Genomic DNA, 15,086 nt, shown 5'->3' with positions numbered 1-15,086 from the left:
ACCCAGCGCCAGCGCCAGCGGCACACCCAGCAACCACCTTGCGGCGGCGCCGGCACGTCAGAGCAACAGGTGGGCGGCCCAACGGCCAAGCGGCGCTTCAGTAGATGCGCATGCGCAGCCCCACCACTCGCCCACCTAAGAGAGAGGCTTCCTAGCCAATCGGAGAGCCTTAGAGTCATCCTCCCGCCCACCCAGCATAGAGGCGGGGCGTCTCTCCTTAGCCAAAGAGAAGAGACTTTCGCCCCCGGGCCGCACGCGCTGCTCGCGAAGGGGTGGAGTTGTGGAGTGGATGTTTTGGCAAGATGGCGGGGATCGGCATCCGCCGAGCTGCGACTACCGCCAGCACCTCTGTGAAGCCCATTTTCAGTCGGGACGTGAACGAGGCCAAGCGAAGAGTGCGCGAGCTCTACCGCGCCTGGTATCGGGAGGTGCCACACACTGGTGAGAGGTAGCGGCGCACGTGGGGATCCGGAGGCCGCCGCTCAAGGTCGTAGCCACCCGGGCCAGGATTTCTCACGGGCCGAACTGAGGAGAAGCGACTGCGGGTGTTTTAGGGGAAGAGGGTCACCCGAGCCTACCTTGGGACGGACCTAGCATCCGTACGGCGCCTTCGGAGCTTTGGTTTCTTTTGTCCCCCGTAGATGTTACCGAGCCGCTGGGCGGGAGGACGAGGACTGTTACTGACAGTTATTTTGTAGGTGAGGCAGCGGAGGCACGGAGAGGCGAAGTGGTGTGCCCTGGGCCCAGACCGAGCCACTGGTGTACCTGGAACCCAAAGTCTAGAGTTGCAGAGTATGATTACAGATGCCCGTTAGATTTTTTTGTTTTTGGAAGTGAGTCTCACTCTGTCGCCGAGGCTGGAGCGCAGTGGCACGATCTCGGCTCACTGCAGCCTCCACCTCCTGAGTTCAAGAGATTATCCTGCCTCAACCTCTCGAGTATCTGGGACTACAGGCGTGCGCCAGCACACCGGGCTGATTTTTGTATTTTTAGTAGAGAAGGGGTTTCATCGTGTTGGCCAGGCTGGTCTCGAACTCCTGACCTCAGGTGATCTGCCCGCCTTGGCCTCCGAAAGTGCTGGGATTACAGACCTGAGCCACCTTACCCGTCACCGCTAGGTTTTATAAGCAAAGTGGCCATAGGATCTCAGCGGTCATCCATTTCCCACTCCCCTCACAGAAAAATGAACTGAACACAGAAGGGAGGTGACTTTCGCAAGAGTCCCTTTTCCAGTCCTTCCAGCTGAAATGGCCTCACTTCCCTCCAGTTTCCCAAACCTTGCTCCCAAACTCTACCTGCCTCTAGTATTCCTTGAATTCTTCCTCCTCCCTCCTGCTGGCCTGCTCCCTGCTAACCCCTCCCTCAGGTGGCAGAACCAGCCTGTTAGTCTGAAGCATTTGTGTATAGGCTCCCAGAGTGCAAAGGGTGTTTTCCTACCTCGGTATCCTTCTCAGTGCTGCCCACTGTACTGGATGAAAGAAGGGTTGGGGAAAATTCCGTCTGAACTGTCAAGGGCAGTACAAATGTCAAGGACTGTCAGTATTTTGTTATTTTCTTTATTTGATTTGATGATTGTTGTTGTTGTTGTTGTTGTTGTTCGTTTGTTTTTGGAGACCAAGTCTTGCTCTTGTCCAGACTGGAGTGCAGTGGCATGATCTTGGCTCACTGCAACCTCCGCCTTCCGGGTTCATGCAATTCTCCTGCCTCAGACTCCCGAGTAGCTTGAGACTACAGGCGCTCGCCACAACGGCCAGCTAATTTTTTTTTTTTTTAAGATGGGGTTTCACCATGATGGCCAGGCTGGTCTTGAACTCCTGACCTCAGGTGATCCACCCACCTCGGCCTCCTAAAGTGCTAGGATTACAGACGTGAGCCACCGCGCCCGGCCCTAATTTTTTTTTTTCTTTTTTTTGTAGAGACGGAGTTTCGCCATGTTGGCCAGGATGGTCTCAATCTCTAGACCTTGTGATCCGCCCGCCTCTGCCTCCCAAAATGCTGGGATTACTGGCGTGAGCCACCGTGCCCGGCCGACTTGATGTGTTTTATTTATTTTGAGTCTTGCTCTGCTGCCCAGGCTGGAGTCTAGTGGCCCGATTTCTGCTCACTGCAACGTCCGCCTCCTGGGTTCAAGCAGCTCTCCTGCCAAAGCCTCTGTAGGTGAGACTACAGGTGTGCACCACCATGTCCAGCTAATTTTTGTATTTTTAGTAGAGACAGGGTTTCACCGTGTTGGGCCCCAGGCATGAGCCACTGCACCCGGCCTGACTTGGTGTGTTTTCACATGGCTTGTCATGCTAGTCTGAGAAAGAGGTGTTTTGGAGTGAGCTGGAGCATGGTGGCACTCCTCAGAGCCATCAAGTCCCTGTGTGTGTGTGTGAAAAGCCGTAGAATGTGGTGGTTAGGAGCATGGATTTTTCTCCAGGTGCTGCCCTCAAAAACCAGATGTGTGACCATGGGTCGGTTATTTAATCTGTTCCTCAGTTTCCTCATCTTTAAAATGGGAATAATAGTGCCCTCTTCAGAAAGTTACTGTATTAAGTTAAAATATCTAGAGTGCTGGCCGGCATGGTGGCTCACATCTGTAATCCCAGCGCTTTGGGAGGCCAAGGCGGGCAGATCACAAGGTCAGGAGTTCAAGACTAGCCTGACCAACATGGTGAAACCTGCCTCTACTAAAAATACAAAAAATTAGCTGGGCGTGGTGGCATGCGCCTGTAATCCCAGCTACTCAGGAGGTTGAGGCAGGAGAATCGCTTGAACCTGGGAGACAGAGGTTGCAGAGCTGAGTCTGTGCCACTGCATGCCAGCCTGGGCAAAGAGTGAGACTCAGTCTCAAAAAAAAAAAAAAAATATATATATATATATATATATATATATATATATATTTATATAGCGAGAGCACGCTTAGAACAGGGCTTGGTGCATATTTAACTCTCATTAAATGTTAGCTGCGGCCATTGTTTTTGTTGTTATTTTTGTTATTTATAGGGATTACAGATGTGCACCAACACTCCCGGCTAATTTTGGTATTTTCAGTAGAGACAGGGTTTCACCATGTTCGCCAGGCTAGTCTTGAACTCCTAACCTCAGGTAATCCACTCACCTCGGCCTCCCAAAGTGCTAGGATTACAGGTGTGAGCCACCTCACCCAGCCTAAAACCTAATTTTCAAAAGACATCCTTACGCCTCATCCGAAGTTCCAGGTCACTGCGTCTTTGCCATTATTTTAGCAGCTTAATCAGGGGTTGTTGAATATTATGATTTTATGGTTATTGTCCTAGCTGGCTGTCTCTCCAGTCAGAATGTAACACCTAGACAAGTGGAGCTACATCATAAACTTTGCTTCCACCAAGTAACCTACGATGGTATTAACTGCTTGTTGGATTGAAGCCTCCCTGACCTGTGTAACCCCCTAGCAGTTCTCCCTCAACGCAAAGTTTGTATAGTAATTAATAGCCTAGGCCACATCATTTTGCATTATCAATTTCAATCCTGTTTTCTTTTGTTCCATATAAAAATAATGCTACTACAAAAATTAGCTGGGTGTGGTGGCGCGCACCTATAGTCCCAGCTACTCGGGAGGCTGAGGCAGGAGAATCGCTTGAACCTGGGAGGCAGAGATTGCCGTGAGCAGGGATGGAGCCACTGCACACTCCAGCCTGATGACAGAGCAAGACTCCGTCTCACTAAAAAAAACCTAATGTCTATTGAGAGCTTATGCCATGTTAGGCACTATTGTGAGCATTTTGCATTATCTTATGAAATCTCCATCAGAGTTCTATGTGCTGTTATTGTCTTCATTTCATTGATAAATACACTCAGCCAAGCACAGTGGCTCACGCATGTAATCCTAGCAACTTGCTGGGGGGCTGAGAGACAGGAGCATCACGGGAGCCCAGGAGTTCAAGGCTGAAGGGAGCTCTGATCATACCACTGCATTCCAGCCTTGGCAACAGAGCAAGACCCTGTCTCTAAAAAAAATTTAAAAAAAAAATACACTCAGGCACAAGAAAGTTAACTTACAGAGGATCATACAGCTAACAGAGTTGGGATTTGAACCCAGGTTGTTCAAACTCTTGAACAATGCTTTACTGCCTCTTCAAATTCAGTGGTCTTTTTCCCCAAACAAAATAGAAAGTTCCTTGAGAGCAAATGCCATGAATCACAAGTCACCTAGCCTAGGGTCAGGCTAATTTTTAGTGAAGGAATGGTGGGTGACCTGTATGTGTTCAATGAATATCCTTTGACTCTAGGCTTTTTTTTTTTTTTTTTGAGACGGAGTTTCACTCTTATTACCCAGGCTGGAGTGCAATGGCACGATCTCGGCTCACCGCAACCTCCGCCTCTCGGCTTCAGGCAATTCTCCTGCCTCAGCCTCCTGAGTAGCTGGGATTACAGGCACGCACCACCAAGCCCAGCTAATTTTTTGTATTTTTAGTAGAGATGGGGCTTCACCATGTTGACCAGGATGGTCTCGATCTCTTGACCTCGTGATCCGCCCACCTCGGCCTCCCAAAGTGCTGGGATTACAGGTGTGAGCCACCGCGCCTGGCCGACTCTAGGTTTTAAAAACATGTTTTAACCGTACAATTTCTACCCTGAATCATGTTTTTCTCTCTAGTGCACCAATTCCAGCTGGACATCACTGTGAAACAGGGACGAGATAAAGTCAGAGAAATGTTTATGAAGAATGCCCACGTCACAGACCCCAGAGTGGTTGATCTTCTGGTCATTAAGGTAACTGACCCTCCCTGACCAATTTAAAAGATCAGCCAGCTTGTCCGCAAAACTAGTCTTTCCAAATGAACTCGTCTCCAAGTTTAGAAGCAGTTACTGGTTCAGCAGTGATTATTGCTGTGTTTCAGAGAAATAGTTGAATTTGGAGATTATCACCTGGTTAAATAGATAAGATTGATCAAGGGAACATCCACTGGGGCTTGCATTTTATAACCAAAAAAAGACATAGGGAGGAAAGTTTGAACTCTTCTTGAACCTTATCCCTGGAAGTTACCACTTCCTCTGGATGCCAGCTTACAGCTAGAGGAGGTAGTTGGCTGGTTATACGTCCTGTATAAATTGGGTCAAATCCTGGGGCTGATTCTGTCTCCCTGGCCAGTCACATTAGCATCAATGGGAGCTTCAGCATGAACCAGTCGGTAACAGAAGAAATGATAAGCAGAAGCATAAGTTAAGCCAGTCAGGTTAGGTAGTCATGGGATTCTCCTCTTGGTACCAGTTAACCACAGAGTTAAAGAATCTTTGAAAGGTCTCAGAAAGAATTTAGCCTAACCACCTCATTGTCCAGACATAGGAACTTTGCCCAGACAGAGGAGTTACTTGCCCAAGGTCACTCAGCAAGTCCGTGCTGAACAGAGAATAGAATCCTGGCCTTCAGTGTCATATGCCTTCAACTTGACGACTTTGACTGATGACCTCTTTCCTCACTCTTCAGGGAAAGATGGAACTCGGCCTCCCAAAGTGCTGGGATTATAGGCGTGAGCCACCGCGCCCACCCTCAAGTCACTTTCTATCAAAGCATCAGCTTTTATTTTCCATGAAGAACACAGGATCAGCAGTAGGTGGGTGGGCAGGTGGCCAGGTGCGGTGGCTCACGTTTGTAATCCCAGCATTTTGGGAGGCTGAGGCAAGTGAATCACTTGAGCCCAGGAGTTAGAGACTAGCCTGGCCACCATAGCAAAACCTCATCTCTACAGAAAATACAAAAATTACTCAGGCGTGATGGTGTGCATCTGTAATCCCAGCTACTTATTTAAGCATGAGAATCACTTGAACCGGAAAGTGGAGGTTGCAGTGAGCCAAGGTTGCACCACTACATTCCAGCCTCGGCAACAGAGCGAGACTCCGACTCAGAAAACCACAGAGGTGATGGAGGTGGTTATGCCCCCACTACATCACAGGTGGTTCAGATGATCATACAGGCTCCTGTTGTCAAAAAGCTTTTTTTTTTTTCCCCTCTGAGACAGAGTCTCACTCTGTTGCCCAGACTGGAGTGCAGTGGTGCAGTCTCGGCTCACTGCAACCTCCACCTCCAGGGTTCAAGCGATTCTCCTGCCTCAGCCTCCCAAGTAGCTGGGACTACAGGTACATGCCACCACGCCCGGCTAATTTTGTATTTTTAGTAGATACAGAGTTTCACTGTGTTAGCCAAGATGGTCTTGATCTCTTGACCTTGTGATCCACCCACCTCAGCCTCCCAAAGTGCTGGGATTACACGTGTTAGCCACTGCACCCGGCCAAAAAGCTTATAAACTAGGTCAAGTTGATAAATGCTCCAGGGTGACAGTGGAAGGCAACAGAACTGGACAGAGTTCCTGCACCTACCACTGGCCACAACCACCTGCCTTAGCCACAGCTGAATGGACCAAGGAGGACTCCTAACCCCAGGGCAAGCAATCCATAGTCAGGACACAAGCTACAGGCTTAGTGATAACAATTTTGTGCCCATCACTGTCCCAAGCATTTTAGAGTTATTTTAACCCTCAAAACAACCCTATAAGGTAGCTACTATTATTTCCAATTGACAAAACTGAGGCACAGAACAAATTCCCAAGGTAAAGTGGCAGAGCTAGAGCCGGGACTCCACAGTAGGCCAGTTCTTGCTCCTCCAGGCTGTTCCCTCTGCCTAGCTTTGCACTTGTAATTCTTATCATCATAGGATCAATCAAGTAGAAAATGCTTGTTGACTAACAGATAACTATAAAGTTATAAATTGCAAAAACAAAATGGCCCAGGGCAATGACTGAGATAAAATGTGAGGGCTGGAAGCAGGACTGTGAGGGCCAGTTGTGCCTGTGGAGGACCAGGCAGGGCACTGACAGAAGGATCAGAGGCAGATGGGGGAGGGCACTCCAGGCACCAGGAATAGCAAGGTCATGATCTTCAACATGCACAGCAATAACATCTTATTCCAGGGTCACTACAGACCAAGTTCTTGAGCTTTCAGAAACATCAGAGTTGCCTGGGGTTGCGGGGGATGCTTAACAGTGGGCATTCCCAGGTTCTTCCCCTGAAACTTCTTATCCAAAACGTGGGGGATAGGGCCCTGGAAAACAGCTAAGTCAAGTCTAAAGCAGCCAGTTCAGGGACACATTTCAGAAGCGCTGACCTAGAACCTGGCAGTGAGCCTCCAGGGAGGAAGAGAGCACAGGGCAGTGGGGAGCAGGGTCATCATGGATGGTGGGCCTAGGGACATCCCCCTCCATCCTGGTACCATGTCAGGGTCATTCCAGTGCCCAGGGCCAGCCACCGGCTGCAGTGTGTCCTGGTGCTGCACAAACCAGTTCAGGATGGAGAGCACGCTCTGCCAGGAGTCCTGTATGTCATCATAGTTGCGCCAGAGGTTGCAGATGTCCACCAGCAGACTGTAGTTCACCTGGATGTCAAGGGGAAGGCAGAGTCCAGCACCAGAATCACACGCTGCAGCCCAGAGACCCACACAGAAGTTGGGGAAGGGGGAAGAGAACAGGCCCCATCATCTTGCTCAGGGTGACGAAGGCCTCTGAGACGGTGCCCTGCTCTGGAGCTACCAGGGTCTCCCCTCTGTGCATCCTGGTGCCAGAAGCCTACCCTGCCCTTCTGGGTCTCCTCACCCACTGGGCACCTCCCGGGATCCTGGGCACTGTGTGCCAGCACTGATGGATCTCCTGCCTCAGATGCCAACTCCTTCAGCCCACCTCTCAAGGGCCTCTTCTTTAAGGCCCGCCTCTCCCTCCAACACACACCTCTCTGAGCTGGCTGAGCTCACCCGCTCTTTGCGGGTACTTATGTAGGTCTTTAGACACCTACAGATCACCATGGGGGCATCTGTGGTGAGAGTAGTCCTGGCTCTGGAAGGCCACCTCCCTGAAGCCTGGCACTGAGGAGGCAAGGAGGCCTGGTTGGGGGAAGTGCCATCAGGCAGGGTGCAGAATGGCTTACCCTGGGCGGGAGGCCACCTTCGTAGGCTGGCCAGCTGCAGGAGAAGACAATGGGGCGGCCTGTGGCATTCAGGGCAGCAGCCATCTTGGGGTACCCTGGTGAAAGCCCAACCTGTTTGAGGCCTGAGGAGGCAGTCTGGGCCCTCAGCCCAAACCTTTTCCCAACAGATGTGAGTGAGGAAACAAGCTCCGAAGAGTAGGTGCCTCCCCTCATACCCAGAGCCTCAAACGCTTCTGGGGTGGGCTATGTTGCCACCCCATATATAGGGAACCTGGGAGCCACAATCCCCCTAACTCCTAGGTGAGGGGAATTGGGAAGCTCAGCCAGGTTGGCACTGGTGGGTCTCCACAGCCACCCTCCCCGTCTCCCTGTGTGCCCCAGGCAGCTACATAACTCACCCAGGGCCCGTTCCTTGTCTGTGGAGAAGCAGCCATCCAGCTTGAGCATGTCCACCTTCCACTCCGCAAAGGTCTGAGCATCCTGGACCACCTTGTCCAGTGTGGTGCCTGGGTAACCCATGCAGGTAAAGTTGCCCATGTCTGCATAGATGCCCAGCTTCAGGCCCAGGGAGTGAACCTGTGGGGGTTTGAGGGCACAGTGGGCTCAAGCAGGACCCTCAGGGAGCCTCCTCAAGGCACATCTGACCAGGCCCCATTAAACCTTCAGTAGTTCCCACTGACCAAAGGAGAGGGTCCCAGCATGCTGGCCAGGCCTCTGCCCACAATGGCCCACCCTTCCCCCAACACATACCTCCCAGCAGCTGTTTGCCCCTAGGTGTTTGCTCCTGCCATCCTCTCTGCCTCCTATGCCATCTCTCTGGGCTCAGCTCAAGAACTGCCTCCTCCAGGGAAACTTCCTGGAATCCCAGGCTGAGTAAGATGCTCTTTCTGGCTCTCACTCACCACAGCCGGCCCAAAGTCGGCGTTCATTTGTTTCCCACAGTAGACTGTGAGATCTCAAACGAGGACTATGTAAATGAGCCCTAGCAAGGTAGGGTGAAAGGAGCAGTCTAGCCCTGAGGCCAAGGGCAGGGCTGGGATGCGGCTCACGTAGTCAGCCAGGAAGGGAATGCCATGAGGGAAACGCTTGGGATCTGGCATCAGGCGGCCACTGGCATCGCGCCCACCAATCCAGCAGTCATCGATGTTGACGTATGTGTAGCCCATGTCCCGCCAACCATCCTGTGCCATCCGGTCAGCCATCTCCATGAAAAGCTGCTCACTAATGAGGGGCAGAGGGATGAGGCAGCTCAGGGACCCAGCTCGGCCCTCACCCACACCCTGCCTTAGCTCTGATTGACTCTGGGTTATAAAAACCATGACCAAGCTGGGCGCGGTGGCTCATGCCTGTAATCGCAGCACTTTGGGAGGCTGAGGTGGGCAGATCATGAGGTCGGGAGTTAGTTAGAGACCAGTCTGGCCAATGTGGTGAAACCTCGTCTCTACTAAAAATACAAAAAAAGCCGGGTGTGGTGGTGTGCACCTGTGATCCCAGCTACTCAGGAGGTTGAGGCAGAAGAATCGCTTGAACCCAGGAGGGGCAGGTTGCAGTGGGCAGAGATTGCACCATTGTACCCCAGCCTGGGCGACAGCGAAGGACTCCGTGTCAAAAAAAAAAAAAAAAAAAAAAAAAGACCAGCCAGGCTTGGTGGCTCAGGCCTGTAATCCCAGCACTTTGAGAGGCCGAGGTGGGCAGATCACGAGGTCAGGAGATAGAGACCATCCTGGCCATGGTGAAACCCCATCTCTACTAAAATACCAAAAAATTAACTGGGCATGGTGGCACATGCCTATAGCTCCAGCTACTCAGGAGGCTGAGGCAAGGCAATCACTTGAACCTGGGAGATGGAGGTTGCAGTGAGCCAAGATCGTGCTACTGCACTCCAGCCTGGTGACAGAGCAAGACTCCGTCTCAAAAAACCATGACCTTGCTGAAGCGTAAGCCAGGTATCGGTGTAAATGACCAGCAAGGATTGTGCCATGACCCATAAGCAAGCTGGCTTGAAAGGAGTGGCTGGCCCAAAGCCAAACCACTGACCCTGGCCTCCCAGGCAGGGGGCCTGGCCTGACCTTTTAACAGTTATCTCATGGGCTGGGTCCTCAGGGACTTTGGCCCCAGGCCAAAAGGCAGGACTGGGTCTGGGTAATTACAGGGGGCCTGGCCTGACCTTTTAACCGTTATCTCATGGGCTGGGCCCCTGCAAGGTCTCTGCCTTGTGACCAGGTTGGGGCCTGACAGTCCCTATAGAGGCCCCAGGTAGGTCATGGGGCTAGGCTGGGGTTAGGCATCTGACAGTCTAAGTGACTTCTGTCTGCAGTCTTTGGGATGGAGAACTGTGACCCTGCCTTCTTTTCTGGCCAACCCTCCACTTCCTGCCCCCCACTCTGCAGGGCCCTGGGCAAGGTTTGTCAGGTGGATGCAGACCTTACCTGATGCAGTTCTTTGGGTCCTCATCACAGTTAGTGTTGCAGCGGAAGCGTTCCCAGGCCAGCCAGCCCATGGGTGGTGTCTGCAGGAGCCCATTGTCCAGCATCAGCACCTGGGCCACATGCCCCAGCAAGAGCACTAGGGGGCCAGGGAGGAGGGGATGGTGACTGCCAGTGGCCCCCACAGCTCCAGCCCTCATCCCACCCTATCCGTATGTTGCTCAGCCCTACAGAGGCTGCCTGCCAATTAGGGAAACTGGTCTCTTGGGTTTAGCCATTCTTCCTGCAATGGCTGGCTCCTGCAAAGCATTAAGTGGGAGGATGGTGCCTGGGCCAGGCAGTGGTTTGAGGTCTGGCCATCACCAGTGCTCGAATTAGCAAAACAAACACCTGAAGCTACTTCCTTACTATACCCCCCATCAGCTCCTCCCATCCCATATACAGAACTTAACTATACAGATGCTCCTAGGCCTACCATGGAGCTACATTCTCATAAACCCGGCTTAAGTGGAAAATATCACTGGGCGCAGTGGTTCACGCCTGTAAGCCCAATACTCTGGGAAGCCAAGGCAGGTGGATCACTTGAGGTCAGGAGTTCAATATCAGCCTGACCAATTGGTGAAAACTTGTCTCTACTAAAAATCCAAAAACTTAGCCAGGCATGGTGGCATGCACCTACAATCCCAGCTACTCAAAAGGGTGAGGCAAGAGGATCACTTGAACCCTAGAGGTGGAGGTTGCAGTGAGCTGAGATCTTGCCACTAAACTCTAGCCTGGGCTGTGACAGAGCGAGACCTTGTCTCAATAATTTTTTTAAAAAAGAAAATATTATGTCAAAAATATACTTAATATGGAAGAAGCAACCTGTTGAGCACCTGTGTATCAAATGAAATATATATATATATATATATATATACACATACACACACATACTTAATACACCTAACTTGCCAAACATCATAGCTGGGCCTAGCCTACCTTAAAAGTGCTGACAGGGCAGGCGCAGTGGCTCACACCTGTAATCCCAGCACTTTGGGAAGCCAAGGCAGGCGGATCACCTCAGGTCAGGAGTTCAAGACCAGCTTGGGCCACATGGTGAAACCCCATCTTTACTAAAAGTACAAAAAATTAGCTGGATGAGGTGGCGCGTGCCTGTAATCCCAGCTACTGGGAGGCTGAGCAGTAGAATTGCTTGAACCCGGGAGGGGAAGGTTGCAGTGAGTGGAGATTGTGCCACTGCATTCCAGCACACTGTCCAGGCTGGGTGACAGAGTGAGACTCTGTCTCAAAAAAAAAAAGGTGCCAACAAGGCACATTAGCCTACAGCTGGGCAAAACCATCTAACACAAAGCCTATCTTATAATAAATTGTTAATATTTCATGCAATTTACTGAATACAGAAAGTGAATGGAATGGTTGTATGGGTACTGTGGTTTCTACTGAATGTGTGTCAATTTCACACCACAGTAAAGTTGAAAAATCGTTTGGGACCATTGGCCAGACTCCTGGTCTCCTAAGCCCCAGTCCAGAGCTCTTTGCTCTCTACCATAGACCCTCAGGACTCCTCAGGAGGCTTAAGAAGTAAGCCAGCCAGGACGGACACCTAATCAGCTCACTTTTCCCCTTTCCCCCTCGGGCCTCAGTTTCCTTATCTGTAAGATGTTTCCTTATCTGTAGGGACTGTACAGGCCGTTCTCCACACATGTTGATATCACATCCGTTAGAGCCTCTGGACTTAAGGGAGAGGAGGTGAGAAAGGAAGGGCCTCTTTGAAGGGAAACTGATTCCTGAATGGGCAAGCATCTCCTTCTCCCTTCCTGCTCAGCTCCAAGAAAAAGAAGAACCTGTCTCCCCACATAACCACATTAGGGAAGAAGGGCCAGTCAAAGCACTCCTTGCAGCACTCACCTCGACCCTCCCAAACCACCCCAGCCGGTGTAGGTACCTGTCTTCAGCAGCATTGCTCTGGACGCAGGGTCCGAGGACCTTATCAGGTCTGCTCTGCGAGTATCAGTTGTATGTGTTGGGTTCTGGAAGCTAAGAAACGTCAGAAAAGCACTGGGGTCACGGCTGCCTGGCTAGCCCGGCCACCCTCAACCTTGGACGTGGATCCCACACTCGGTCCCCAAGTTGCCCGCCCTAGCCCCAGCCATCACTTCCCGGAGCTTGAATTCCTCTTTCATAAATACTAAACAATGTGTCTTGGACTTCATATCTCACTCCCTCTGCAGTGGTGGGAGCCCGGAGCGGCCTGGGCTCAGAAAAAGGCAGTGACTGGCTCGAGGTCGTCCAGGAAGAGCGGAGGGGTGGGGCTGGGGCTGGGGCCAGGCTCCGGACTCCAATCCGGGTCCGGGTTCCTGCCCTGGGCCCCCCAAAACCGCAGAGTCACCGCCTGCCGTACTTACCCTTCAGAAGCGCTCAGTCCCGCGGTCGCTACTGTCTCCAATCCCGTAACCTGAGAAGCCTGCAGCGTTCCGGTGGGGCGGGGCCTCACGAGGACAACCGTTAGCGCAACCTATCAGAATCCCCCTAGCAACGCTGTGCCCCGCCCACTACGGGCCCGCCCTCCCAGTGCCCCGCCCTCCAGCCACCCCCCCCAGGCCCCGCCCTCCCTGTGCCCCGCCCTCCAGCCACCCCCCCCCCCAGGCCCCGCCCCACTGGGCTCCCGCTCTGCGCGCTAGCGAGGCTAGTATCTGCAGAGCGGGTTTCGGACTGGATGTCCTTCGTGGCCCGCACCCCACGAGGCCTGTCTTCCACCTCTGTGGGGACCACGAGGGCGAGGATCGTGCCAGCCTCACCGTGGGCGCTCAGTAAGCGTCTGTGCAGTGAATACCTGCTGAGGGTTTTGTGCAGAGGAAATGAGAGACTGTCTCAAGCAAGGTCCCCGCAGGCCGCTGGGAAAATGGAAATCGAGTATTAATAGTCTACAAGGAAGGTTTGTGGGAGGCAGCAAAGCAGGCGGTCACAGCTCCCGCAAAAGCAGCCGGCTCCCCTTCCCTGCCTGAGGGTCAGGGACTGCTCGCACAGGCTCGGCTATTTCTTTCTTTCTTCATTCATCAAGTGTTTATTGAGAAACTGCTAGGTGCCAAATGCTTTGTTCTGGGCATTGTAGGGGCAGAAAGGTGTGATATTTTTCCTCACTCATCCCAAGGGTCCCAGTGGACACTCCTATAAACAAAAGATAGGTTAGCAAGAGAAAAGCATAACAGATTGATTTACTCAAAAGTTTTATATGACTTGAGAACCTTCAGGAAGACCCAAATATTCAGGGAAAACTTTATGTCTCAGTTTGATGAAGAATGGACAGTCCTGGCCGGGTGCGGTGGCTCACACCTGTAATCCTAGCACTTTGGAAGGCTGAGGCAGGAGGATCACTTCCTGAGGCAGGAGGGCAGACATTTAAGAACAACCTGGGCAACATAGTGAGACTCCATCTCTACAAAAAAATTAAAAATTAATCAGGCAGGTGCCTGTGGTCCTAGCTACTTGAGAGGCTGCGGTGGGAGGATTGCTTGAGCCCAGGAGGTCGAGGTTGCAGTGAGCTGTGATTGTGTCACTGCACTCCAGCCTGGGCAACAGAAAAAAAGAAAAAAAGGAATAAGGAATGGATAACTGTGTATAAACGCGATTAGACAAAAGGGAATGGTTTAATGATAATAGCTGAGTGTGGAAACCCAGCAAGGTCTGTCTGTTCAGATTCTTCTTGTTCTCTCTGGGTGGACTTCCCTCCTCCTGGGAAGAGGGCAAGACCCCTTCTGGAATGAGAGTCTTACGACCTAGTATTAGACAAGGTAGGTCAGAGGATTCCTTTATGTCCACGTCCAACACAGAAAGGTGGGGGATGTTTCCAGTAATATTCATAGTTTCTATAACTTACCTTGGGGAGGAGGAATTTTAGTTTCTATGGCTTGCCTTGCAGGAGAAAGGAAAGCAGGAGAAAGAAGGGGGGCAGGAGGTCAGAGAGAGAGTCTTTGCTTCTGAGGCTCTTCCAGAGTCCTTTGGTTCAAAGTACTCAGCACGCCCAAGTGCCATATTTTTAGGCATCACTTTCTGAGCCCCAACAGCACCTTCACTCAGATGGCCACTGGGCGTCTCAAACATAACCCAGACCAAGTACCAGCCACCTTCCACATCTCAGATAATGATAACTCTCCTAGGTGCTCAAGCCAAAACTGTGCAGTCCTGCCTGCTCTTTCCCTCACTCCCCACATTCAGCCCCTCAGCAAATCCTGTGTTCTCTACCTTCAAAAGCCATTCTAAATCCCGCTGCCTCTCCCTCCCTTCTCTTGCCGCCCTCATGACATCTCGCTTGGATCGTGGCAGCAGGCTCCTCACTGGTCTTCAGCTTCTACTGACATGGATTCTCTCCACAGCAGCCGGAGTAGCAATGAAATCGCTCAGGTCCCTCCTTACAGCGCTGTCTAGACCAACAGCCCTCCCAGATTTACAGAGCCCCACCCCACTGTTAAAACACACACTCTGAATGGAGAGACACACCCCCCCCCCCACCCAAACAGGCTTTGTGTGAGCAACATGGCTGTTTATTCACATGGGTGCGGGTGGGCTGAGGTTCTTAGCTCGGTCAGACCTTACATTCCTGTCTTTTTATAGTAGTAATATAAAGGAAAAAGAAATGAAGAGAGGAGGGCAGTGGAATATTAGGGAGGCCGGCACAGAGGGGTGATGGGGCGATGTTTCTTAGGGCTTCTTCAGGCGGGATTG

The 15,086-nt window shown here is 51.7% G+C and overlaps 2 protein-coding genes across 4 annotated transcripts; one reads left to right on the top strand and one right to left on the bottom strand.

Annotated features, from left to right (window-relative positions):
• The first annotated feature begins 224 nt into the window (after positions 1 to 224).
• On the top strand, positions 225 to 12,838 carry LOC135271263 (NADH dehydrogenase [ubiquinone] 1 alpha subcomplex subunit 6-like). 2 transcript variants are annotated; one of them, XM_064368129.1, is made up of 3 exons: positions 225 to 441; positions 4,622 to 4,737; positions 12,596 to 12,838. In XM_064368129.1, the coding sequence occupies exons 1-3, from the start codon at positions 303 to 305 to the stop codon at positions 12,821 to 12,823; spliced, it is 483 nt and encodes a 160-aa protein (XP_064224199.1). In that variant the 5' UTR covers positions 225 to 302; the 3' UTR covers positions 12,824 to 12,838. The 2 variants fall into 2 exon arrangements, with proteins under 2 accessions (XP_064224199.1, XP_064224200.1); XM_064368130.1 differs by lacking the exon at positions 12,596 to 12,838 and adding an exon at positions 5,453 to 6,010.
• Positions 4,665 to 12,899, bottom strand: LOC135271262 (alpha-N-acetylgalactosaminidase-like). 2 transcript variants are annotated; one of them, XM_064368127.1, is made up of 7 exons: positions 12,770 to 12,899; positions 12,310 to 12,401; positions 10,368 to 10,503; positions 8,988 to 9,159; positions 8,337 to 8,514; positions 7,939 to 8,033; positions 4,665 to 7,393 (listed from the first exon to the last, which is right to left on the bottom strand). In XM_064368127.1, exons 2-7 carry the CDS (start codon positions 12,323 to 12,325, stop codon positions 7,127 to 7,129), a joined length of 864 nt encoding a protein of 287 aa, XP_064224197.1. In that variant the 5' UTR covers positions 12,326 to 12,401; positions 12,770 to 12,899; the 3' UTR covers positions 4,665 to 7,126. The 2 variants fall into 2 exon arrangements, with proteins under 2 accessions (XP_064224197.1, XP_064224198.1); XM_064368128.1 differs by lacking the exons at positions 12,310 to 12,401; positions 12,770 to 12,899 and adding an exon at positions 11,343 to 11,476.
• Positions 12,900 to 15,086: the final 2,187 nt, after the last annotated feature.

This window comes from Aotus nancymaae, unplaced genomic scaffold, assembly GCF_030222135.1.
Source record: "Aotus nancymaae isolate 86718 unplaced genomic scaffold, 86718_ANA_hifiasm-v0.15.2.pri h1tg000076l, whole genome shotgun sequence".
NCBI lineage: Eukaryota > Metazoa > Chordata > Mammalia > Primates > Aotidae > Aotus > Aotus nancymaae.
Note: the sequence above shows the minus strand (reverse complement) of the source record. Positions and strands in the feature narration are given on the sequence as shown.

Bases quoted from the DNA above. Each gene is read 5' to 3' on its own strand.
- LOC135271263 (XM_064368129.1), top strand. From the start codon at position 303: ATGGCGGGGATCGGCATCCGCCGAGCTGCGACTACCGCCAGCACCTCT. The intron at 442-4,621 runs GTGAGAGGTAGC...TTTTCTCTCTAG, and splicing joins TCGGGAGGTGCCACACACTG to TGCACCAATTCCAGCTGGAC. The intron at 4,738-12,595 runs GTAACTGACCCT...CTCCCTCTGCAG, and splicing joins TTGATCTTCTGGTCATTAAG to TGGTGGGAGCCCGGAGCGGC.
- LOC135271262 (XM_064368127.1), bottom strand. The intron at 9,160-10,367 runs GTAAGGTCTGCA...GCCCCTCATTAG, and splicing joins GACCCAAAGAACTGCATCAG to TGAGCAGCTTTTCATGGAGA. The intron at 8,515-8,987 runs GTGAGCCGCATC...AAACCCCCACAG, and splicing joins TTCCCTTCCTGGCTGACTAC to GTTCACTCCCTGGGCCTGAA.